This window comes from Heterocephalus glaber, unplaced genomic scaffold, assembly GCF_053883595.1.
Source record: "Heterocephalus glaber isolate CG9 unplaced genomic scaffold, H.glaber_assembly_v1.0 deba00000546, whole genome shotgun sequence".
Lineage (NCBI taxonomy): Eukaryota > Metazoa > Chordata > Mammalia > Rodentia > Bathyergidae > Heterocephalus > Heterocephalus glaber.
Window position 1 is genome coordinate 19,578,292 of NW_028258147.1, and position 26,946 is coordinate 19,605,237.

The 26,946-nt window shown below is 38.3% G+C and overlaps 1 protein-coding gene across 1 annotated transcript in view; it reads right to left on the minus strand.

The window, feature by feature from the left end:
- Positions 1-25,866, minus strand: part of Tes (testin LIM domain protein) — a 41,414-nt gene extending 15,548 nt beyond the window's left edge. Inside the window, exons 1-2 of the mRNA XM_004865268.4 lie at positions 25,693-25,866; positions 4,989-5,074 (exon numbers count right to left, since the gene is read on the minus strand). Coding sequence (XP_004865325.1) covers positions 4,989-5,074; positions 25,693-25,719 — 113 coding nt within the window. The 5' untranslated portion in view covers positions 25,720-25,866. The remainder of the gene's footprint in view (positions 1-4,988; positions 5,075-25,692) is intronic.
- Positions 25,867-26,946: the final 1,080 nt, after the last annotated feature.

Below are 26,946 nucleotides of genomic sequence, written 5' to 3' on the forward strand. Positions count from 1 at the left end.
TTTGTTCACAAGGATGCCTCTGTCACAAAAATCACACTTCAGGAAAGACAGTCTGGTGCATTTCAAGGTTCATTGGCCGTGAACGTGAAAATATGCTTTCTAGTTTCTAATCTGCCATGGAAGAGGGTGGTGATTAGAAGGTTTTATCAAGCTTTGGATTCAAATTCAGGCCTTTCATCTTACTAAATTGGTATGAGGGGGATTAGGGACAGTCAGGTACATAAAATGCTGTGGTCAGCAGAATTTTGTGATGTCCCCTAAGACCTCTGCCCACGGTATTACTTCCATGTTACTTTACATGGGGAATGGGAGATTATCCAGATGTGCTCAATATAATCACTCAAGCCCTTAAGAAGGAATGAATTTTCTCTAGCTGGCAGCAGCAAAACCCAGAGCAAGTAGTACACAAAGACTCTAAACCCTATTGTTGGCTTTGGAGATGGAAGGGGCTCTACATAAGGGATCCGAGTGGATTCTAGAAGCTGAGGGCAACTCTCAACTGTTAGTCAAGGAGAAAACTGGGGTCTCAGTCCTCAAAGCACAAAAGTCAAATTCTGGTAACTACAGGAATAATCTTGGAAGCACATTCTTCCTCCAAGCATTTAGATAAAAGCCTAACTTGGCCAAAACTTTGACTTGAGCCTTTTGAGATTCTAAGGAGAGAATCCAGGTAAGAATTTCCTCCCCTCTCTCAAAATTTCTAAGATAAAGGGTAAATGAATATTGAGTCAATTAATAGATGTTGTTTTAGCCAGGGATTTAGCTCAGTGGTTTCACCGCCTGCTGTGCAAGCGGCAAGGATCCGAGTTCGACCCCCAGTGCCAAAAAAAAAAAAAAAAAAATAGATGTTGTTTTAATCTGCTAAGTTTGGAATAATTTGTAATGCAGCAGTAGAAAACTACTACAAATGCTTACTGCTATGTGATGCACAGGAATTGGTCATAAATTATATTTCTCCTTAAATGGGTACAAACAAATCATTTTAACTTGTTTGGGTTTCAGTTTATTAATCTCCAAAAATGTAGTTTGTCTAGCTAAATTACAAAAGCCCTGTAAGTACACAGTGAGAGGTAGCTGTCTACATCTCAGAAAGAGAATTCTCACCAGAACCAAACCATTTTGGACCTTCCAGTCTTCAAAGTTCAGAGGAAATAAAATCGTGCTTTTGAGCCACCAACTCTATGGTATTTTGTTATGGCAGGCCAAGCAGACTAACAAAGCAGGCAAGGGAGATTCCCCAGAGGTACCACAAGAGCTTGGATCTTTTGTTTCTTGCAAGGAAAAGTCTTTCCAAGTAAAAGACACATGAAGCAAGGCTCAGAAATTTCAGGGAATGCCACAGATCAAGCAAGTGGAGAACACTGTGGCTGGCTGGAAAAGCAAACAGAGGCCAGATGCTTCAAGTCTACCATCAAAGGACAAAGACTGTCTGATGGATGAAGTCCAGTGGAACGGAGAGGTTTTGTTTTTCCTGAAAGATATTTTTAGCCTTATTCCCTTCATTCAGGTAAGATAATATCTTAATCCAAGTTCTCAAACCTATGTTCTACAGAAAAAATATTTAGAAGTGTCATACTACATAATAGATGTTTTAACTGCAGGACTTCTTACAGTCTTTATCAGGCTAATCTCCAAAAGGCTATCGTATCCAGAACTGAACAAACAAATTCCACTGGGAACCTGTTTTACATGAGCCATCTTTCAGGATCAGGGTTACCGGAGCACATTTTGTGAAATGTAGAATAAACCATCTTCTTTATTGTTTGACCTACTGGACTTTTAAAAATTTTTTTATAAGTACATGTTTGTGGTACATACTATTACATTCCTTATGGGGAGTTGCTCCACGTACCTAACTATTCCAGTTCTTTTGTCATCCCCTTCCACTCTCCTCCCTCCATCTCATAATCTCCTTCACATCTGAAAAAGATCTCCCTATTTCCTATTATCTAATTTTTATTTTGCTCTTTATATTTTGGGTTTTTCACACAAGAGAAACCATGTGATACTGAAGCTTTTGCATCTCATTTATTTCACCTAACATTATAGTCTCAAGGTGCAACCACTGTCCTAAAAATGACTCAAGTTTTTCCTTCTTTATGGAAGAGTAGTACTGCACTGGATGTAAATGCCACAATTTCTTTATCTACTGAGGGACATAGAGGCTACTTCCAAGATTTTGTGATTTTATTATGAATTGTGCTACTATAAACATGGGTATGCATGTGTCACTGTAATATGATGTCTTTAATTCTTTTGGGAAGATAACTAAAAGGGGAAAAGGTGAGTCAAATGGAATTTCTACTTTTAGTTTTCTGAGGAATCTCCACACTGATTTCCATAGTGGTTGTACTAGTCTACATTCTCATCAACAACTATGTATTCTAGAAATTAGTCTTCTGAGGAATAGCTGGCTAAATTTGATTCCCTACTCTGTAGGTTGTGTACTCTATTGGTTGTTTCTTTTGCTGTGCATAAGCTTTTAAATTTGATATGATCCCATCTGTTGGTTCTTGGTATTATTTCCTGTGCAAAGGGGTGAACAGAGAACTCTTAAGCTATAACGGAGTATATTTTAGTACCTACTTTCAACATTATATTGTCATAGTTATACGGAAGGGTGAGTGGCAAAGGAGTGGAGAATAATTTAACTCCGACTTTCTAAATGTGCCTGTGAAGCACGGGAAGGAGTCAAGGATAACAAAGCATGAGGATGGAAGAGGAGGGTGCATGGGGAGGGACGTCAGGTCCACCTTAACCATACCAGCTCTGTGGTCTTAGGCTGGTGCTGCAGCCTTGTTTTTAGTTAGGATAGAATATTGTACTTTAAGGACTATATTGCTGCATCTGGAGTTCAAAGGTATCTGCCTCTGTTCTTCCAGTTATGGCTAAAAAGTCAGGGACTGATCAAGGTTCATAACCAAGAGAAATGTATCTGGACTCACGTCAGGAAGATTACAGAACTACTAAGAAATACCATCTGGACAAACTCCATCAACACAAGCTAGGATGGAGGCCAAAGGCCTAGTGTTTTACGGCTACTGGACTCTCAGACTATACCCAGTTTACATTAGGTGAGTCTATGTGATAAAACTGAAATAAAAGGGTGATTTTCATGCCATGAAGATCCTCTCTTGCCTTTTTATTTGATCTGAAAATAATCTGATTGTAGTGACCTGCAATAGAAAAAATAATACAGATCAAACAAAATACTATAAACAAACTTTCTACTTTAGAGAAAAGTGATTATTTCTTAGGTATGAATGTGTAAAACCTCATTAGCTGTTTTCCAAAATTTCACAGTTGAACTAAAAAGATTTTAAGATTGTAAAGTTAAAAGCTATGCCCAGCAGAGGGCATTGCAGCCCTCTGCAAAGTCAAAGGAGTCACCCGAGAGTGGTGCGTGCAGTAAGACTTGAAATACAGTCAGCCTTTGTATGGTGGGTTCCACTCCATGGAGTCAGTTAACAGCAAATGGAAAATATTCAGAAAAAAGGATGGCCTATGTACTAACCATGCATGGAATTTAAAAAAATTGTCATTCTTCCCTAAACAAGTATGACAACTATTTATATTGTATTATTGTGAGTAACCTAAAGAAGTACCTGGGTGTGTAGGTTGTACACAAATGCTATACCATTTTATGTAAGAGATTTAAGCAACTAAGGATTTGGGGGATCTGCAGGCATTGGACACTAACAGACAACTGTATTCCAATCCATGAGGAATATTTTGTGTTTAGTGACATTATCTTTTCAGAAATGACAAGCACTTTGCCTAACTGCTATGTTCCTGAAAAGGCAGCACATTAAGAGGTATTTTTGCCTGTAATTAAAAAAAAGAAAAGAAGAAACTCCATGGAAAATTCTAGTTCTCTAAAAATAAAGAACTGTACAATTTCTTGGAGGACTGAGGTTTCTGCTGCCTTCAATCTTATAACACTTGTCCTTATTTTTTTTGTTTTTCTTTTCTTTTTTGACAATATCAAGGTTTGAATGCAGGGCTTATACAGGCTAGGCAAGCACTCTGCCACTATATCCCCAAATCTGTTTTTTTTATTTTTTGAAACTTGTTAAATAGGTTAGCTTTTAAAGGAGTCTAATATCCATTCTCTTATATCCTTCTCTAACTTATACTGTACCAAACTACAATGCTGATGAAACTGTGTATGTATTCTAGAGTTTTCTGCAGAAATCTGTAGAAAAGATGTAGTTGTCAAATGAAGTTCACTGTTAAAAATAACTGCTATTCTAATATATCATTGATCTTTTTCCTACTAACAATAATATTCTGTTTCTAACTCTGAGCAGGCATGTGAACTACCATGATGGCCTATACAGCTACTGATGCTTTATTTATGTCTTCATAAGAACAAATTTCAAATACTGGTTTTAGATGCATAAAAAACATACAAATAAGAGCTATATAAAATTCACATTTTTTAATCTACAGGTACATGCACTTCACTGAAACCAAGACACTGGCAATAAATTTTTTTAACAAAACAATTCAAGTACTTGAAGGTTTTTCAGTAATAAATTTACTTCTTGAAATTTTGAACATATCCCAAAATTTTATTTCCTGATAACTACTATATGAATGCTCAATTCAGCATTCATATTTATCATTTCTTACAAATACAAATATAAGATATAAAGAGTTAACAATTGTTAAAAATAATTAAATTAATAAACCATTCTGGAGGATTTCCACAAACTTTTTTGCCACTCAGAAAAGGCATAGTCAATGTTTGAGGTTTACAGGAAAGGCAAAAGATAGCAAATAAATCAAACAATTCTAAATATAGTTGTAATGGGCTCATTCACTCAGCTGAACTTAATGACAGGAAGACAGATAGCTTTATTTTTTAAAAAATAACAGATCTACAACTTCGCAACTATGCCTGAGAACTTGTAAGAGATTGTGCTATCATCCGAGGAAGTACTGCCAAACAGTGTAAATTACTAAGGTAGTTTTCAAAACATTACCTCCAGAAGTGCAGTTCAAATCCTTCACATTTTTCTTTGCATTTTAAACAGGGAGCTCCAAAACCTTGCTCATGACCTAAGCCCATCTGTTAAAGAGAAAACATAAATCTATTATTACATTTTTAGAAATCTAAAAAATTCAATAAATCGCTCCTTTAATTCCACTTACCGTTCCTGTTCATGTAACTTTCAAACAAATCTTTTATGAGTAGTACATTGTTTAGCCAATGATGACACCCAAGTAGTAAATGGCAGCTCCAAGTACATACACAACATACTTTATGTTCTTATTGCTTTTTATCATGAAAAGAAAAGCATCAAGAAATAACTGTGGGGTAAACTACAAATACTGAATATCACCGAAAGTCACGAATTTGTCTTTGACCACTACATGGCCTGGGTATTATAAACATAGAGAACACTCAAAGAACAGAGCTTGGAAAGCAAGCCTGGCCCTAAATGACAGATTCTGCAGCAAACAAGGAAATGTATGAAAGGTTTTAGGAATTAAAATGTAAATAATAATTTTCCATTATGATTAAATGATAGCAACCACAAACATTTACTGAATACTAGAAATAGCACATCACTTATTCCCTCATTAGAACAGTATAAAACTCATAAAATGCTTATAACATAGGAAATGGTATTCTCTCTGTTAGAGATGACTTAATTGAAACCCAGAGAGATGAAAGACCTTACTTAAGATCAAAATGTGAGTAAGTGGTAGAGAAGAGATAAATCCAGGACTTTCTGACTACAAGATCTGTGCTCTCACCCTAGGGAAGGGGTGGGAAGGCTGTACTGTTACCCTTATTATGGTAAACTGTTCTTTTTCCTTGACCATACTAAACTAGTATCCTTGGTAATTTTCTGAGGCATGACCTAATAGGAAGATGGGGTAGGAGTACAGATTGAGAAAGGACATACATGGGCAATGTAAACTCCACTTAAGAGTGAAAAAGATTAACTGGCATTGTATTAGAACATCAGCAAATCACCAGTGACCATATTATTTATAATTTTAAATGTCACATTAGTGGCTGTGACAAATTAATTACCACTAGAGTAGTAGTTCAGGCTGGCCAAATCTTTTTCAATGGACTCCTGTAATCTTACTAAGTTGTGTTTATCACTATGCAACCAAAACCATATTGTAACTTGCTCCTTGAAAGGTCAGCCTTGAAGTTTAAATGAAGCCCTTGGATTTTATTTGACGAAAATGACCACATCCTTCTACTGTAAGGGCATATTCCAAACAAGCTGGTCAATCAGGTTGTCTAGGAGAATTTACACTAATTTTACATCAGACAATCACAAGCATCCTCTCTAATGTATAAGAATCAGTCCAGCATTAACCAAACTTCCTCACCTTTCTAAGTCTGTATTACCAATTTTCAAAAGAGCTGAACTTCAGCACTAAACTTTTACCCCAGAATCAAAATGTTTCTTGTCACTGACGATTACCATTCATAGTATACAGTGAGTTAAATAAAAGACAGAGGAAGACTGGTTGAGTTTTCTGTTCTTTTATAAGAAGTATAACTGAGTTTTCTCATTATGATATTCATAGTAAAATGAAGAACAAAGGTGAAAGGGTATGTTTTTTCATCTCATTCTAGTTTTCCATTATAGGAAAGTTAACAATCCTTAATTTGCCTGGTGTATGGATTTGTTTCACTCTCTGTTCCGTGCATCTCCTGCTAAATTCTAATCCCAAATGAAAATTCAGATTACTTGATTGAGACTTAATCACATAGGCACATAGCTTAGTTTAAATCAGTGGCTTTTAAACTCTTACATGAACTTCACAATAAGGAATAATTTTATGTCATGACATAGAACTTATATATACACATACATAGTTATATATGTGTAAAATCCTGAGATTTAGTGGGTTATGTAAGAACTAAGTTTTTTTTTTTCTCTAAATAAAATGACTACCTATACAACTTCTTGCCTGCCTTGTCTGAGTTACCTGTTGTGAACAACACTGGGTTTAATAAAATACCACAAACACACTGGAACAACAACATGTTTTCTCTATTTCTGATGCATCCTTAAAGTTCAGCTTATAACCCTGAGTGAGTCAGCAGAATTCTTATACTAAGGCCCTAGTGTAACTCACTGCTGGCTGATGAAGTCAGCCTTGCCAAGGGCCAAGTTGTTTGATTCCTATTCGCTTTGCTGTATCCTTACAATAGTTAGTGGTTTATTAAAATTACCAGAACTGGTATTTCATGAATATACATCCTTCTAAACTGTTCCACATATTCTTCCTCTGGACAGTACTAGACAGCCCCTTCATGTGAGAGATCAGGAGACTAAAATCCAGACGGGGAGGTGATTTGCTCCTGGCCATGCTAGTCAAGAGCAAACATAACCTAAAATTTGGTGTCTGGCTTTAAATGTAGATGCCTTCCTAAAAGCTTGGTCCAGGAAGACATGTAGAGGTTAAGGAGGCTGGGAAAGCTTAAATAAACAGGGATGCTTGAATTGAGATTGAAAGGATGGGCATTATCTAGCAGCCAAGAGGAAAAGAAAGTACATTCCAGGCGGAAGGAATACCAAGGGCAAAATCCAAAGGTAGGAGGCAGAAGGGGGAAGGGAGAGAGGCTAAGGGAAGCACAGCACCGCCTTTACAGCAAGCAGGGTGTTTTGTCATCCCCCTTCACCCCCAAGGAAAAAAGTAGAAGACAGATAAGGAAGCCCCAGAGACTAGCCTCAAGCTACACCACGGTGTGGAGACAACACAGGGAAGGGTGGAAAGCAGACTTCCCAAACTCTGGGAGCCTAACACTGGGGGCTGGGGGGTGGGGGTTTCCCCGGAGGAAAAACAGTAATCAGAGAAAATGGCTCTGCAGGTGGCCTTGAAAGCTCAAAAAGCACTGCCCCAGGGTTCTTCCACTCTGCCCTGCTTGAAGGTTCAATCGATCTCCACATCAGATCTCTCTAGCCTGGCTCTGACTCTCTGGAGAAAGTGATCCTCTCTATCTTTCTAAAAACACACAATTCCATCTTCCCCAATATGTTCAGAAGAAAGGAATAAGGGGACCTTGAAAATATCCCAGGTAGAGATTAAAGAGAATAGGAAGAAGTCATAACAATAATAAGCCTCCTTCCTGCTACAGCCAAAGGGAAGCAGAACTAATGGAAAACAAACACACAAAGACATCCTATCGTATGCCACATTATTGGATAAAAAAACTTCTTCCATATTCCAATCTCTTTGTCAACCTGTTAGAACAACAACAACAACAACAACAACACACAATGCATCTCCAACAAAAAGCCTAATTCACATGCTATTTCCTGTTCAGTGGATGTGCCTGCTTCTGGGCTGTTACAATCTAAATGCAGTTGTTAAATCCAATGTGTATCAAAATGTTGCCCAGTAGCAGCCATACGTGCAAGTGTGCAGAAAAATTCTTCTGTGTTATTCCCATCCAAACTGAGTCTGCTGCTCCTCTCCCCCTGACAAGTCAAATGTGTATCAGATGGAGGAAAACATATTAAATCCACTCTATAATAAAATGAGTTAGTAGGCAGCTTCTCAAGGCCTACTCCTAGACCTTTTCAGGGAAAAGTCACAAGACCTGGGGTGCCCCAAAGCTAGTTCAGCTCAAGGATCTGGAATTCCATCTGTCCTAAGGGCTCCACCAATTTCTCTCTCCTTGGCTTTTTGTTCAGGATTCCCTGAAGCCCAGGATCCAGAATTCTCACACCTCCTCCTCCTTTTTCTACCCTCACACCTGGTGGGTGTTCTTTCCTCAAGGGCCATGGTTCTTATTCGTAGACATCCAAATCTTACAGTTTAGTTTCAGCCCAGTTATCTGCACTCCAGAATTTCAGTAAGGAAAAAGAATAGAGGAGGTCCTATTTGTGTAGGGATATGTGGGAGAGGATAGAGGAGAGCAAGAGGAAACAAGAGTATTAGCTCTTCCTTAGCTGGGGCAAAGAAAGAGAAATCCAGATAACTGGACTAACATATCAGACATGCTTGTTTGTGTGTAACAGCTATGTTGTGAAAACTAGCTACATTGGGTATTAAAGAGATGATTAAAACTTACATGGTTATAAATACTAGAGAACTAACAAAACAGAACTGAAAATGTGGGATGAACATTAAAAGAGAGGCAGGGAAACTGAGCTGATCCCAGAGTGTCATGGCCAAGTTCAGCGATTTTAGAAGTCATTTTTCTTTTCTGGGCTTTATTTAGATAACGAAGAAAATAAATTAGATTGCCTCCAAAAATTTTTTAAATTCTACAATTATGATTGCAAATCATATATACCATAAACTTTATTTAAGTTTGTCATTCAGCTTGGTCAAAGTTTAATCATTTGGTAGAAAATGATTATTTGAGAAAGTTAATATATTCTTCTAAGTCAGGATCATCTGAAATTCAGTTTGAAGGAGCAATCTATAGAAGCCACATATGAAATTAAAAAAACTTAAGTTGTGAGTGATACAATTCAGCTCTGTTGCATATAATCATTTAACCAGAAAATATGAGATGATATTCCCTGCAGAGTCAACACTTGGTGCCTAAACACACATGTTTTTCATAAACGCACAAGTCCCAAAGCTGTCTACCTCATGTAATGTTAGTAACATATTCTGGCCAGCATCAATACAAGGATATGACAGACTAATTTTTCTTCTTCAGTATCCAAGAAAACAGGTCCTTTGGATTGACTATATTCGGAGAAACCACAGTCAGGGTTGTGAATACCTATCAAGGCCCTCTGAAAAAATAAAAATGACTCCCTAATATTTATCTTGAAATACTATTCATCAACAAACAGGACATTTAAAGTATCCCTAACTGTAGGCCCTAGAAACTGAATTAATATTCCCATGATCTATGCTTCCAAAAACCCTCTGTGCCCGAGCTTATTTTAGAGCAAGAAATGGGAATGGAATCAATTTCTCCATTTTCATAATTTCAAGCAACCAGATAGGTTGGCAACATTTCAGGTGAACTTCCTGACCTAGAAGAGGGTATTGCATGCCAGATACTTTAAAGAAAAAGAGAGAAAAAAAAGGTACAGAACATCTGGTATTTCAAACACGGGCTGAGTTGATCTGAAGACAATTTGGATCTGGAAGATATTATGCAGTATTCGGCTGAGATCATCTGATTCATGCTGTTTTCATAACCAAATTTCCCTCTGGAGCAAAGAATCATATGTGGTTACTAAATAAGCAAGTGTTACTAAGACTTCTTTAATCACCTTGGAATGAAGCTGACCAAGGTAGATTAGATGAAATACACATATTCTTTATGTGTGTAACTGTACATGTGTATTTATCTACTGTGAGTACATATATGTATATTCACGTAATGCTCATAAAGAAGCATTTTAGATCTTGCTTACATAGATGAAGATCCTGGACAAAGGAAATACATTTAAAAATAATTCCTCTCAGCATATGGCTATCTTAGAAATTTAGTATAGCTTCTGAAGTTCCTCACTCTCTAGTTATTTTGAATAATCCGTAATACAAGATTTCAAATTGTTTGAAATTTTTAGTTTATAGGGCCAGGGATTTAGCTCAGTGGTTCCACTGCCTGCCTCACAAGCACAAGGTCCTGAGTTTGATCCCTGGTACCAAAAAAAAATTTTTTAGTTTATTACTTGTTTCCCAATCTCTGAAGATTTGTACACACGCCTATAAAAGGGTAAGTTACACAGGAAATTGATTTTAAATATATTTTTTTAAAAAGGCATCTTCCAACTTTTAGTTTGCCAACATTCTTAGGTAAGAACAGAAATAATTTATTGTGACTTAGAACTGCAATTAATCATTCCTAATAAAACTGCTATAATTTTTTCCTTTGTTTATAAAATTAAAAACTTGCCATCTCTCACACAAGTCTGAAGTATATGACAGCAAGAATGAAGAAGAAGGAGGTCTCTCCACCCGCCTGGACACCCAGTGGGGGTCCAGAGGCCTCCTTATCCTGTGCAGCCGTTCTTATTACACTCCAAGCTTCATGGCCTACAGACCAATCAGTTCCTGCTCCACGCCAGTGTGCAGGCTCAAACTCTTGTCATGTCCCCATGGGTCCTCATTCTCCTAACTTGATCTCCCTTCTTATAAAGTATCATAGTGATGCTGCCAAAACTATTTTAATAAGACCCACAGGTGACCACAGCACTCCCCTTTTAAGGTGCTCTTAATGAGTTCAATGAATTCCACTTTCTTACCATGGCAGAGAAGGTCCTTTAAAACCTGGCACCACGTAGCTCTACCACTGCCTTTGCTTTCCTCACACCCTTCCCCTCCAGCCACTTCTACTGGAGCCTGTCTCTGCCTGGGTCTCTGTTCCCCTTCTCCATCTGCCCAAATCCTACGCTCTACCGGCTTACAAGCCCAATTCTAATGTCAAAGGACTCTGTGATAACCTTTTCCCAACTATCCCCAGCAAAATTCTTCTCCTTTCTCACAGGTCTTAGGACAAATTCTATTATTTAGTCCTTCTTTACTGTAGTATGATTGCTAGTATATCAATTTACCACTGACTAGAGTCCTCTTTCCATATTTGAATTCCTGATGCCAACCATACTAGCTGAGATTTAGAGCAATACTAGAAAGTTATTTATTTGATTTTTTAAATTATCAAAGGATCTTTAATATACCATTCTTCACCTCAAGGAACTCCCAGTGTTTTTTACAAAGAGGACTCTTAAAGCAGCTGCTATTTTGCTGAGCACTCATACTGGCAGAGTTCTGAGTGTCTCACACGGACCATCTCATTTTATCTTCATAACAGTCTCGGGAAAGGATGAGGCAATGATTGTCCACGCGTCATCCCAGCGAAGGAACTAGAGTATCATGGCTGCTCTTCACCACCAGTACCTAAAAATAGGTCATAACCTTGCATTAAACCAATATTACTTGGTAAAACAGTTTTTGAAAACAGAAATAGAATTATTACTTAAAATCATAAGATCAGAACTGAAGAACAGAATAACAAACTGATGGTTTTTAGTTGTCCACACTACTTATCGAGAAGCAAATGAGAATAAAATCTCCACTGTAGAACCTAAGATTCATTTTCATCATTTCAGCTTTTCAGCACAGGTAGTAAAAGCCAGAAGTCTTCTATGAGTCTCTACCATGAGATCCACTGTGATACAAATGGCGTGAAACCCACTAGTTCATACACAGTAGTAAATAATCACAAAGACTATTCTATTAGAAGAGAAAAAGGAAATCTGTCAACTTTCAGCCTAAATATCTTGTAATAAATTCTGTAGCCAACCTTCCAGGAACTTGAATGACTCCCATTCAATCTGTCCCCAGATTTCTTAAGGCAGCACCAGTATGAAGTCAGTGGTGTTGGCTGTTATCAAGGCAATGTCTGAGGGGCCCTGAGGCACAATTAGGTGGTGGCAGAACACCAAAGACTTCTATACCATCTCAATAAATGGCAATGTCATTAAAGAAGCACAGGGAGATCCCGATGCTTTTTGAGGAAACAGTAATAAATTTCAGTTTGAGCAGGATATCTTGAAGCCCTGTAATTATAGTTGGGGATTTTTTGTTTTTGTTTTAATGAGTATGAAGAGTTGTGATGGCGGTGGGGGGGGAGTAAAATCCCTCAACCAGTATATGCTAAAATGCTATTATTTGCCAGCCACATAACATCATTATCTCAATCTACAACAATCTATGGAAAAGTATTGTTATTCCTATTTCACAAATGATTAAGATTCACAAACAATTGGAGAAATGAAGAACCTTCCCTGATTACTTGGCTAATACTTAGGAGAGCTGATATTTGAATTTTGGCATTTTTACTCTAAATCCTGAGCTCTTAACTGTAAAGCCAGTTTTTTTCTTCAAAATGAGATTTTTAAAGGTGGGTAATAATCATAAGAGTAATATTCCTTATCTGAAACGTCTCTGGAACAATAAATTTTTATCTGTGGGGCTGCCTATTACTCACTAGCCAGGAGCTGCTCCTTCCAGACAAATCTGAGACTGAGTGTAAGGAACCTGAATGTGCATACCAGCTGTGTGAACCCAGGGGCCCCTAAAGTGATTAATACATGCATAAGAACCCTCAGAAGAATAGGGTGTAAGTCAAAATGCTCTGGAGTCTTGATGAAAAATAGGTTTTTCAATGTCGAGTAAGAGAAAAATATTTAAATAATGGGAACAAAGAAATACTTGTTTGAACAAATTCTATCTGCAAGTTAAAAAACTTTTATTCAAAACATGTAGGCATCAACTACTATCAGAAATTATCTGCTATATTATGTGAAAGATTCTATACATTGTGTGGTAGTCAGAGGCAATCTAATGCAGCTAAAACCAAACTATTCCTTTCATTTTTTTTTAATCAACAGACATCTAGATTTAAAATAGAAACTTCTGTTTTAGTTGCAAACCATCCCAAAACTTCAGAGTTGAAAAATAAGAAACATTTACCATCACACAGTTTCTGTGAGTCTGGAATCCCTGTGGGTTAAGTAGATGGGCTGACTCAGGGTTCCTGCCCCAGGAGTCAGCACAGCCTGCTGTCACTTCCAGGCTCAACTAGGGGAAGACCCACATCTGAGCTCTCACGTGGGCATTCTCCCAACATGGTAGCTGGTGTCCCCAGGGTGAGTGCTCCCAAAGAGAGTGACAGCATGCAAAATGGAAGCTGAAATCGGTAACCTTGGCAGTGACACTGTCACCTCTGCTATGTTTCATTTTTTGGCAGCAAATGACCCAGACCAGCCTGCACTCAAGAAGAGGGAAAGACACAGGGTATGGATATTAGTAGGTGGGAATCACTGGGGACCATCTTCAGGGGGTGTATACTACATCCTCTTTTCTATTTTGGCTTTAAAACCAAAGATTAAGTGATTTGAGATATGCTGGATGTATTATAAATGGAGAGGGGTAGAAGGGGTGTTTATTGTTACCCTGCCTATATTCTTTTGTTTAATATTAATATTTAAATGTCTCCCCACTCAAATGAGTATACTAAAACAAATTTTGCTTCTTCCTTAGAAATACTTTCCTTCTCCTCAATTTGTTAGGTGTTCCCTCAGTAAATACCAGGAAGCAGTCTCTTAGAAAGGGAGATGATTTTTAGCCTCTAAACTATATATATATATATATATATATATATATATATATATTATAGTGTGTGGATGCACACACATACATATACAGTCATGAACTGGATTACAGAATACTATATAAAATACTACACTTGATTAGCAAATTTTCAGATACATATTTGAGAAAATTTCCACAACTTTTAAAATATGCCATGGGTTTCCTTAATGAATACAGAAAAAGATTTATATAAACTTTATTACCTATTTGAAATCTAATGTATCCTCACAATATTATCGGAGGCAACATAATTTAAGCCTGTTTTGATTTTTTTTTAAAGGTTCCAATACATATTATGGGAAAGCCCATGATAAAAAGAAATACATTTGGGATAGAGGTGTAACTCAGCATATTAGAGACACTGGATTTGACCCCCAGCACCAGGAAAAAATAAAAGAAATATATTCTGTCTGCTTAGTTTATGCTGGTTGCTTATAATATTTTTAATTGGTGACAATAAAATTACTTTTATGCTATTATGTGAAGAAAGTCACTGGAAATGTCCACCAGTAGAATACTTATGTGAACTCTCCAGCAAAGACCTCCTCCTGGACCTGTTACTCTGAGAAAGACAATACAAACGGTAAAGATGTCACAATTAACAGGGTGTGACTGCTGCTGAAGTGGTTTCTTAAGGTCTGGGCAACCATATGTACTTAACACACATGCCCTTGGAGCCTATTTATTAGCTATAAAAGGAACTGTAAAAACCTGACTCACAAAGTTATCTGTAGGAGTTCCTTAGAAGAATTTGGATCACAACAAACACTCCTACTTTGGTCTTGTGTCACTACCTTCATTGTTGGCTGCAAAGAGTGAGTCACAAAGACAGCTACACATTGAGAGGCCTTCCTTATGACACTGTAACCCAAAACTTGAATCCTGTCATCATTCTTACAATGCCTAAGGACTACAGTACAATTTCTTCAGGAGCAACTCATTTAACATTGTTAAAGGTCAGGCCGAGGATTTAGCTCAGTGGTTCTGGCGCCTGCCTTGCAAGCACAAGGTCCCGAGTTCGATCCCCAGTACCAAAAAGAAACATTGCTAAAGGCATGGGAAGGTGATTATATAATAAAAAAAAAAGGATGTAAAGACGTGTTTTCAGAGACTGAAGAAAAAAGAGAAAGGGTTATTAGTAATAGGTGAGGGAGCCCTTAGAGAAGGCTTCCCAGGGAGCAGGAAAATCCAAGGTATTCTGTGTTTTCAATGGAAACAAGACAGAAAATGGGGGGAAAGGGGTATAAAAAGACAAGATGCTCATTTTCCACTTTCACCTAAGATTGACATGCAGGAACATTTAGAACAAAAAGCAAAGTCTTACAACACTGATAGGGGACTGAGAAACAAAGACAGTAGGGAACAGATGCAGAAACCCTATCATCAGATCCCCACACTTGCTTATTTAATTAATGTCTTGTCTTTCCACACCATCCCTTACTCTGGAAAGACTGAATTATGCTTACACTGTATGCTGTGTAAATGTAAAAACCCTGAACTCATTTTTGACCCATCTTCTGATTTGTAATGGATTAGAGAAGTGTTTGGGGACTCATTGATAGTATCTACATAGCATGTGCCAGGCCCTGGATTCTCAATTTCCATATAGGAGAGAGACATGGGATACGGGGGTTGGGGGGAGACAGGGCAGGACAGGACAGGGAGGGACAGGGACAGGGACAGGGACAGGGACAGGGACAGAGACAGAGAGACAGAGAGAGAGAGACAGAGAGATAGAGACAGAGAGACAGCCTGGATCCCCATACATTTTGTTCTCTATTTTCAGATGACAGCACAAGGATTCTCCTACTAAAGAAGACACACGGATAATAGTTTAGATTTGTCTAGTGAGTCAGTAGAATTTTTTAGAAAAGCATACACCACTTATTTACAACTAGGATCAAATTTTAGTTGCAAGTTAATTTAATTTTCCTTTATGTTGATGGAACAAGTGAAGAAGTCAAAATCAAATTTTGTCTAGATTTAAAAGAGGCAGATTCTGAAGCTACCAATGATGTTTGAGAAGAAACAGTACAATAATTCTTGATTCTTTTACATGTACAGAGGACCAGTCAGGTCACTTCAGAATGGAAAAAGCCTTCTCTGTTGTTTTGTGACGGCCTAAAAGAAATGTGGAGTTAGGCCACCAAAATCTGTCTTCCCTCTCTTTACCTTTAAATTCTGCCTATTTCTCACGAGATAACTTTTATTCCATTACCACCAGCTGAGTCTAGCAAACCATTATTTGAATGTTTGTGTACAATATATTTTCAATTTCTTGTAGTACTTAAAAGTCAAATTTTACAACTGCCTTTAAAACTCTTAGACACCTTGCCATTTTCTACAGATATGAGTTCTACATTTCTACAAGCAATAAGGAAGTCACAAAACCTGGCTGGAATGAATTTCAAGATGTCTGTACCTCAAAGCTAACAGAAGAGTGATTAGATTAACAAACAGATCCTCTAAAAGTCAAGTAAGGTGTCCTGTAAAGTTCATTTTCCTATATAGTTTTTTGGAAGGACCAGACTACTCTGCTTTGAAATATCAGTAGGCCATGACACTATACAGGATATCATCTCAGAAGAGACTAATGACACATGAAAATTCAGAAAAGTATCCTCAAGTCCCACATTCAACAATCACACTCTTGAACATATACATAGCAGACTGCAGTAGGGTCCCAATTCTTCACTCCTATGTAGTAGCAGTGAACATTCACATCTTTACCAAAAGGCCAAAGTTGCTAGGCTGGACTTCTCCTTCCCTTGACTTTGGGCTTGGACATATGGCTGCTTTAGCCAGAGGCTTAAAAGGTGGTCCTGCAGCTGGCCATGCCCTCTACTGCTCCAGCCTTTCGCTTCTGAAACTCACTGCTCCAATGAAATGTGGTGACAAGGTGGTGTCCACACACAGCTCCCAGCCAGGCCAGCCAACAGCAGCAAGCCTAAAGTGTGACATTTTGTCCTCTTGTGAGCAGGGAGACACAAGACATTATATAAGAATCAAAGTTAGGGCAGGGAGCAGATCCTCGATAGTGGACTGGGCTCTCATATAGCTCAGTGACACACTTCCTCAATTTAAATCTATACCTGGGGAAATAATCAATGACTGCAGCTCACCTGCTTTGTTTCCATTTTAGAGGATTCAAACTGAATATGTCAACAGGGTGGATTCCAAGTGAGGGTTTACTAACTTTTCAGGTGTGAACTTTCAGTTCATGCTATTTATTTCTCCTGTGGAATGTTTTCCTTACCTAATCTTATTCTATAGCAGTTGTTTCCTCAATAAAGTACTCCCTATCTACCCAATTAAAGTTAATTACTTATGCTTCTGAGGCTTTACAATAGTTGTTTCTATTCCTGTTATTGCATGCTATTCAGAACCTGGTGGCCTGCAAACTGTGAATCACCAATCCATAATGAGACATATAAAGAAACTGAGAGTAAGCAATTAGGGACTATTAAGCACTTTGATAAAGTAACTTTATGTCTGTTTCCTTTAATAACTTTCAAAATTGGCCCTGTATCTGTCTCTTTTTTTAATAATTCTTTTTTTTTTTTTGGTACCAGAGATCGTACTTGGGACCTTGCATTTGGGGCAGGCAGCGGAAGCACTGAGCTAAATCCCTGGCCCAAGTAATTCATTTTTGTGTTTTCAAAACTATCAACTCATGAAAGATTTTTCTAAAAGAGTGGTTCCTCATCACAGATATTAGAAACCTTATTTTAGCACTTATTCCACTCTATCCAGCACTGTAGTTGATTTGCACATCTATCTTGCCTATGTTTTCTTTCTTTCTCTTCATTTTTTATCTACTAAGGCTGACATCACTGAATTTCAGAGAATGCATGCTTTATAGGTGATACTAATAGAAATGGAGTTTAGATTCTATGGTCTTAAATTTAAAGTGCACTTTTAATATCCTTTTTAAAAAACAAAGAATAACTTCTTGTTGAGTTATTTTTATTGCAGGTCATTACCTTATAAAGGAAAGAACAGACAGTTCACCTTTATGACTCATTCTATTAAGGCATCATGATGTCCTTACATAAAAACAAAATCCACTATAATATCTGCCTGATCATTTTGCAATAAAACATAACTATCATCAAATAAGCAAGGAAAGTTAAGTTCATTTAGCTTTGACTTATTAATAGACTATCACAGCATTTGAGCTAGACTTTCAACCTGTTTTTTGCTAGTGTTCCAACAAGAAGCTATGCAATAGACACTGTGAAACTCCTCTTTTTAGTTTTTTCCAATGTAGCCAGAATGTCACTATAATAAACACAGACTGAATCATTCATGGTTTGAGAATGAGTCAGCTTTTCAGAGATTAAGTATATTTATACAGGAGTAGTCTTGCTCTCTTTAACAGACAAGTGCTCAGCAGTCTCCACTCTTTGGCTTCTTCCAGCCTCACTGAAATCCTTGTAGTCCACCACCGCTCTTAGCAGGGAAACTGGCAATTCTAAGCTATGCACTTCTACTTCTTTAAATATGACCAAATAAAAGCAGTGAAACCTAGCAAACTAAAATCATACACACCTTTATTCAATCCCGTATAGAGCACTCAGGAAAAAATATAGATGAAATTAGTCTGAACTTGACTGTAGCTCTCTTATAGAAGAGTCAAAGATTATAGCTGGGTACCTGAAAAGTACAAACTCTACACTTAATCTTCTAATGACAGAATTTGAGATAAACTTTTAATACATGGATATGTACTCAAAGAACAGTGGTAAAGTTATCAATCATCAATTTTTCTTTAAAATCTTAAAAGTATGAGGTTTGAAACTTGTTTTTAATATGATTAATCTTGTAATTGTCTTCCTTTCTTTAAAAAAAATCATCTTTTATATAATTTGCCTGAACATTTCACCATCCTGTGAAAAGCAAAAAAAAATTCTGTACATACTGCATGTTAATAATCTCACAAATTCATTAAAAAATTATAATTTCAGTTACCATGACAGTAGTTACCAAACAAAACTCTGCAATGACTACAAACAGGAAATCCAAGAATGACTCTCTTATAAGGCATTTGTAATCAAGAAGACCAATAGTTAAGTTGGATGTACTTTGTAGGCAGACTATTATAACTATTATAGTATCCATTTATAAGCCTTTTCATATTCTAATATTAAAAACTGGTTTTTCATTTCTTTTCTATTTGTCATTACCTAAGATAAATGACAAAATTTGCAAAATCAGGAACCAAGCCTAGGAAGCACCAAAACTACCTGTTAGAAATCCAGTACACTGACTTGTAAAGATTTCACTGATAGGTATAATCCCACTTGTGTTTACTTCACACACTTTGTCACTTACTTTCACTTTCTCTTTGCTCTATCATTCCTCACAAGAGTGTAAATCTTGTGTCTTTTCTGCTCATTACTAAAGTCCCCCTGTGGTTAGTACAGTGAAGTGCTAGTTTAGACTAGTTTCATCTATATTTTTTCCTAAGTGCTCTATCTACCTAATATCCTACTTAGATAATGAGGAATAGGATAAAAGTGTGTATGATTTTAGTTTGCTAAAATCACTGCTTAGTACATCTAAAAAAAAAAGTAGTACATACTTCCAGGCTTCTTTGACTCATACGACTACATATGGTAGCTTTCATAAGCCTTTGAAGCTACAGATTTAAAGTAATGAAATTTATCTTCAAACACTCCACAAACACTACGAAGATGACCTAATTAAGTACAAATCTGTTGAAAGTTGGCTAAGATTTATGGGAAAAACTATTCAATTTGCTCTATGGATTTTCTAATGGAATTCATTGATGTATAACACTTACATACTATAACATTTTATTGATACATATGTATATACATTTTATACATTTACATACATTCATAGTTCTGGTGATTTTTCAGGATCATGGAACATCATACTTGGTAGACCACAATACAACTATCTGCAGTGAAAAAGAGTGAAAACATTTAGAGAAAGCTTAGAAATCACCTGGTTCCTTTAGTGACTTTTATAGGTTAAGAAAAGTGAAATACAGAATGGCCAACATCACAAAAAGTAGTGGACTCAGATTTATTAGCAGTCAGCCCAGGGCAATGTTAAACATGTAACAATAAAAGTGAGAAGGCTGAAATACTACAGATGATCTTTTTATACATATAGGTGCTTACATATCCTGGAAACTTACTGATCTTTCCTAATTTCTAAATACACTGTGGTGATCTGATTTATAAAAAGAAAAAAAACAGTTAAAGTAGCATGTGGCTGAGTTGTATTCTTACTTTTAGCTCTCAGAGAAAGAACATAGAAAACAGCCTGATTTTTCCAATTTATCATTCTCTTTCTACTAAGAAAGCCCCATTCCATAACCCTTCTTTGTATACTGGTGCTCCATAATATTAATTGTATGCACATAATGCTGTGTTTTTCTCCAAGACCCTCGTGAAATAGGTGACAATTTTGCTTTTTCACTGCTTCTCAACAACTGATTCTGAATGCACCTGGGAGATTAAAACAAATAGTTCTCCTCCCAGCACTGTCTATTTTAGCTGTCGTATTCTTAATGTCTGATCTAATATTCCAGTGGTACTGTGGACACTTTGCCATTAGGAGAAAGGAAGAAGCACAGCCTATCCATGATTTCCATGAGGCTTTCTTTCTATCAACTGTCCACCCATGAGTGCCCTATACTGTTTCAGATACTACTGGCTAAATTCACAAAACAGAGGGCTAATTCACAAAACAGAGAGCCAAATGCAAGGTCGCTACTGCTCAGGCCCATATTAAGTAGCTACAAGACAGCATATTACCCTTAGCTTCCAATATAAATTGGGAATTGGGAAGAACCCTAGAAGATACAGTTCATTGTTTAAGAACTGCTTGGGCAATTTCTTTGCCTATAAAAGTCTCCCAGAAATTCCTTTTCACAATAGTTTTACCTTTTAAAAGACTTTGTGTCTAAAAACAGTCAATGACAACTTACACTAAAGGGCATACTTGTAACATGTAGAAGTACAAATAAAACAGAAAACCATTAGGCTGCTAAATTTGTTGGAATAGAAACCACTTCCTCAATGCAATTTCTTTAAACAAACAAGTGAAAATGTTGAAATGTGTATTTCTCTTTTTATAATAGTTATATTCAACATATTTAGTAAACAAGATAAGGAAGGTAAGACTTAGAGGTAGGTGGCATGGTAAGAGCAATGTGGATTCTACAGATTAAGGAAGGTTCAAGTTCATAAGGTTCTTCAAGTTCAGATTATGATTTCTGAACCTCAATTTCTTCATTCTGCAAATGTAAGGTCGACTTTATAAGGTTGTTCTACATAGCAAAGAAAATAAGGATTCAGGTATTATAAGATACAAATTAATCTCTTACGCAGCTGAAGTCTAGGTTAAAAGGTGAACCTACAAAAGTCACTATAATCCAGAAGTGGAGAGTGAAGAGTGTCCTAAGAGTTACAGATAACATGCTTTGGCTACTTAGTGGAGAAGATTTTCACCTAGGTAGGAACATGGATAAAGATTTCCTAAAGGAGGCTGCACTGTAATGAGGGGAGACTCTGAATTCAGAATGGGTAAGAATTAGTACTGAAGATGCAGTACGGGCATCGCATAAGCAATGTCACAGAGTAAGGTGACGGTATATAGGTATTAACCAGTAAAGTGATACACTTCTATTTTGACTTCATAGGATAGCATAAATGAACAAAATCAACAGAAAATCTACTACAGTTTTATTCAAACTAATCAGCACAAATAAGAGAAGGTGACTGTTCATATCCAATCAATGGAATGAATCACACCATGAGTTAGAGAGCAGTCACCTCTAAAGCAAAGCCCAAGATGTGCCTCAACCCTCCCTTTACGCCCAGCCTTGCCATGAATCCTGCACCAAAAGTGGCTTCAGTGATTCTCACAGCAAGAATAGTTTCAAGTAGAGAAACCAACAGCAGATTTGAGCATCCAGGTCACCATAAACTGCACTTGCCTTTTCACTTTAGTCATGGGGCTACCTAAGAGGAAATTCTAATTTCTCATGGAAGTAACCTTTGTGGTTCAGTACTGTTTCCAAGCCCAATCACTTGAACTCACTAGCCATTTCTGGCTAAAGACTGAGGCATTTAAAATAAATCTGGATGCAGGATGGAGAATTTTATTGAACATTAATCTTTATAATGCACTTCATTCTTAAAAAGTAAAATTAAAGAAATAAAGAAAAGAATCCTAAGAAAAGTATGTAAAATATTAGTATGGATCAAAAGAAAGAGATTAGAAGGTGGCAAAAAGTGAATACAGTGAAATTAAAGCTCTGCAGCAATGTCAGGAATATATGGAAAATTATTGGAGTTCTCTCTCTCCATGGTATGTTTTTAAAGGAAAAAAGTAATTCTCATGGGAGAGTAACAGAAAGGAAAGAGGAAAACAGCTGGCTGTGAGCCATGGTTTACCATTCACCACAAAATGAGAGTCTGTTTCTATTTCTCAAAGGCCATTGTTTTTTTGGAAGCAGACCCTGACTCTACTTACGGTGTCAATTATGATGAGAAACTTAAGATACAAGGAAGGGTTCCAGATGTGTCACTTAAAAGACAAGGCAAGAACATAAAAGTCAAATTGTGTTCTAAAATATTATTAAAACAAAAACTCTGTATAACCAAACTAGCTCCCACATCCTAGCAACAGCTCACTTTAACAAAAACAAAGTATAGCAAATTCTAATTACAAAAATCCCTGGTCTCTGTGATATAGTGGGGTTTTAACTGGCAATTAATTCAAATCTGTTCAGATGATGTGGACAAGCTCTCCTTTTATAAACCAAAAGTCCTATAACGGGATCATCCACGTAGGTCATTGTGTAGTAAAGCCAACCCTCTTTAATGTTTTTAAAGGAAATGTTAATGGAAAAAAACCACATTTTTTCATCTGCCTGGGGAAAATGCCTTATGAAATCAACAGTGTAATGTTAGGGTTTTAGAAGGAAAAAAATGCCATGCATCTTAAAACACGAGTCAAATTTAGTTTTTTTTCTTTTTTTTGGTACCAGGGATTGAACTTGGGTCCCTGTGCTTGCGAGGCAGGCACCAGAACCACTGAGCTAAATCCCCAGCCCAATTTTTTTTTTTTTTTTGGGTACTGGGTATCGAACTTGGGACTTTGCACTTGCAAGGCAGGCGCCAGAACCATCAAATTTAGTTTTATTGCAATGGTTGTGCCTTTGTTTCAATTTCCAATTTGCCTTTTCTCAGGGTACATTCCAACTATTACTTTTTCTGGTATAATTGAGTCAAAAAAGAAAACTAGGTGTCAAAATAGGGTGAGCAGCCTCTGCTGATAAATCAAAGGCAACTGTTCTTTATGTGCATTAGAAAAAATTCTACAAAAAAAAAAAAAAGAAAAAGAAAAATTCTAATGGGCACATAAGTTTATTTTTTAGGTTATGGCTAAGTCTGTGAAATTTATTCCTGAGATCTCCAAACTGTTTTGTACTGGAAAACTTTTTGTTCAATTCACTGAAAATCAAATCCATCATGAGTTCTTTGCAAAGTATGGATACCGCTGGCAGTCAAACTGGACACTCTTGTTTCCAATGTACTGGTTGAAGACTTTGTTTTAAGAATCCCTGCCAATGACAAGGTCATAAAAGAGTTTTTTAATGCCATGGGATTACCTATCTTTAAACTCCTGTATCTTTTTTCTTGGGGTGGAGTTAGAAGAGGAAGATTACAGAGAAGGTTAAGATTCTTGGTTGGAAGATATCCTTTTAAAGTAAAGGCGAGATGGAAGAAAGGAATTACACCATGTCAAAGGCAGTATTTATGTATCATAACCCACCTTTTGAAACTTTAGGAAACTGCTTATAAATAATATCTTGATTTTTCCCTTAAAAATACATAAAATTTGGATTTTCCCCCTTGGAATTATTCTTTGCCTCAGAGTTTATGAAACACTTTCAGGTGTTTCCCTCACACACACAGACTCACGCATTATCAAAATTCCACACCCGAAGAGTACATTTATTACAATTGAGGAAACATGCTGATATATTATTGTCTCCAAAGTCCATAGTTTACATTATGGTATTCTTGGTACTGTACATTCTATGGGTTTTGACAAATGTATAATGATGATACATATCCAACATTACAAAATTATACAAAATAGTGCTATTGCCTTAAAAATCCTGTGCTTTGCCTATTCATCTCACTTTTCCCCTAAAGGGCGCGTTAAGTTCTACAAAGCCCTTTTTGAGTCAGTATTTATAATCAAGGACATGACCCACGAAATTTTAGACAAGTACTCAATTTAGTAGCTCTTACATACATGAAACCAAAGTAAGACTAGTGTACATGAACACAACGTTAACTACATAGCAAACAAGATTAACCAAAACCAGTATTATTTAAAATAATTTTTAAAAGATAATCAAATAGGAAGAGAATAAAATTACCCTATTCTTATAAGTTACATTTTCTTGTACTTGGATTCCCTTTTGAGAGCTAAGTTTGGTCATAAGAGACCAAGGAACTTTTTTCTCATTGCAAGTTTTATTGGTTCACAGCTTCCTTGACCCAATACTTTGTATTTCCTTACAGTTTCAACTATTTGCATATAGTTTCAAAGATTCAATTCTGGGCAAAGACAGAATTAATGTTCAAGATCAGAAACTTCGTCTTCTGGAAGATGAATTAATAACAATACTGGCAACCATATATGAGCTAGAGAAGAAAACTGACTTTTGTCTACTTTTCCCTTTCTCACTGGACAACTTCCTTCCCTATTTGGTAAGAGACAGCTAGCTTAAATTTGGTGCAAAGTAATATGCGAAATTCCGTGGAACGGGACCTTCCACACAAAATGTTACCCTCGAAAGTGACATCAGCATTTTTTGAGTCACACTGTGGTCCCCACCCTTCTTTCCCAGGCGACCTGAGGCCCCCACACCCCGATGAGGCTCAGGTAGGGACAAGGCTCCAGCTGCCCGGGAACAGTCAGGCTGAAAGTGTTCCCCGGCTCTCAGCACGGGTGTCAATCGCTGATTGTGGCCAGCTGCCGAAGAGGGAAACCGAGGGAGCAGCGCCCTGGAGATCCCGTAATGAGTGAAGACTCACAGGGAAAATCATCACTTCTCCAGTTATCAGCAAGCGCGGGCGCGAAGGAAGCGCATTAGTCAGCACTCACCGCAGAGCGCCTGGGGGGGCCGAGAAGCAGGGTGGGAGGAGGTCAGAAGCGTCAAAGCCAACTCGGCGCCCTTAAACCACTGAGGCTAGATCGAGTGAATTTCCTGAGACAGGAAGAAGTGGCATGGTCTCGCCCCAACTCGCCCTAACCTCGACCTTTCCTTTTGGGGAGGCAGAGGCGCAGCGGAAACATTTCCAGGAAAGTTTCAAACACCTTCAAAGGCTGGGCGTGGTGGGTCGGGAGAGCCGCGTTCCAGGGAGGCGGCGGGTCCCGCGGAACGGGGCTGCCCGGAAGGGGGTGCCGGCCCTGGGGTCCCCGCGCAGGGCGGGTCGCGCGCCCCACGGCAGGTGACGATCCAGGGCGCCGCCCTCGCAGGTGAAGTAAGCGCCGTCGGCCGCCAGTGCCTCTCACCTTTTTCACTTTGGCTTCCAGGTCCATGCCGGTGCGCCGGGGGGACTCCCTCCTCCTTCCTCCTGGGGGGGCCACGCCCGGGATCCTGGGCCTCCGGCTTCAGAGCTCAGACTCAGACGCCACTGCCACTGGGCTCACCCAGCGCCGTCGAACTTCCGCCGTCCAGTTAACCCGCCGCAGCCGGCCTGCGGCTAGAACCGGGAACAAAGAGGCGCAGGCAGCCAATGGCAGCCGGGCAGCCCCGGGACGCGGCCAATCACCGAGCACCGCACGCACCTTCGCGGGCCGAGCGCGGCGCCCGCAAGGTGAGGGGCGGGGCGGCGTCGGGGGCGGTGCCTTGCGGAGCGCGCGCCCAGCTCAGACCCTGGCGCCAGCCTGCCCGCAGCTGAGGTAAATGAGACGGACCCCCTTCCAAGTTGGCAGTTTGTACCTGTGTTCGCAGGTCCTTTTGAGTCAGGTCAAGAGAAGTAGTCATCCCAACACTAACTTCTTGGTTTCAAGGCGAAGGGAGAAACGAGATAGTGGAGACTGTTGAGCTGTAGAGACGCTCCTTTCTCAAATGCTTTTCTCCAATAGACCTCAATGCTGGTGTGGAACCTTATTTCGCACCCTCCAGTGAAGATTGCTATAGCGTTTTCTGAGCATTCGATTGTTCACATGTGAGGATGTGAAGCAAGTTGGCTTCAGAAACAGGTTGGGTTGTTCCTTTGAGAAGAGAGACACCCTCGCCCCTGCTCTCTGCACTGTGAGCTTGCACAAGGCCACTCTTGGGTTTCATTCTTACTTCCACAAAGCCAGAATTTCACAAGTATCACAGCCACGTAGGAGCACCAGAGCTGGACCCATTTGGTGTACTCATGCAGGAGAAGCTGAGATGAATATTATCAGATTCTCGAGTCTGGAAGGGACACTAGAGCTTATTCAGTATATTACCTTCATTTGCAGGGAACCAAAGACCCTGGCCGAGCAGAGTGAGATCTGCACGATGTCTTAGCTTATTGGGGCCAGAGCTAGCACTCATGAATCTTTCAGCAACTTCACCAGAATATTTGGGAAAAAGAATAATTTTCTTCAGTTTATGGTAATAGCAGAAAACAATAATGACCAGATAGCAGGTAACTCTTAATCTGGCATCTGCTTTTGAAAGGAGAGCAAAAGAGGAAGCTCCCCAGCTGCCATCCCAGGCTCCTAGGGTCAAGAAGGTGAGCCGGTTCCAGCACCCTGAGGGAAGCTCCCCAGCCTCCATCCCAGGCT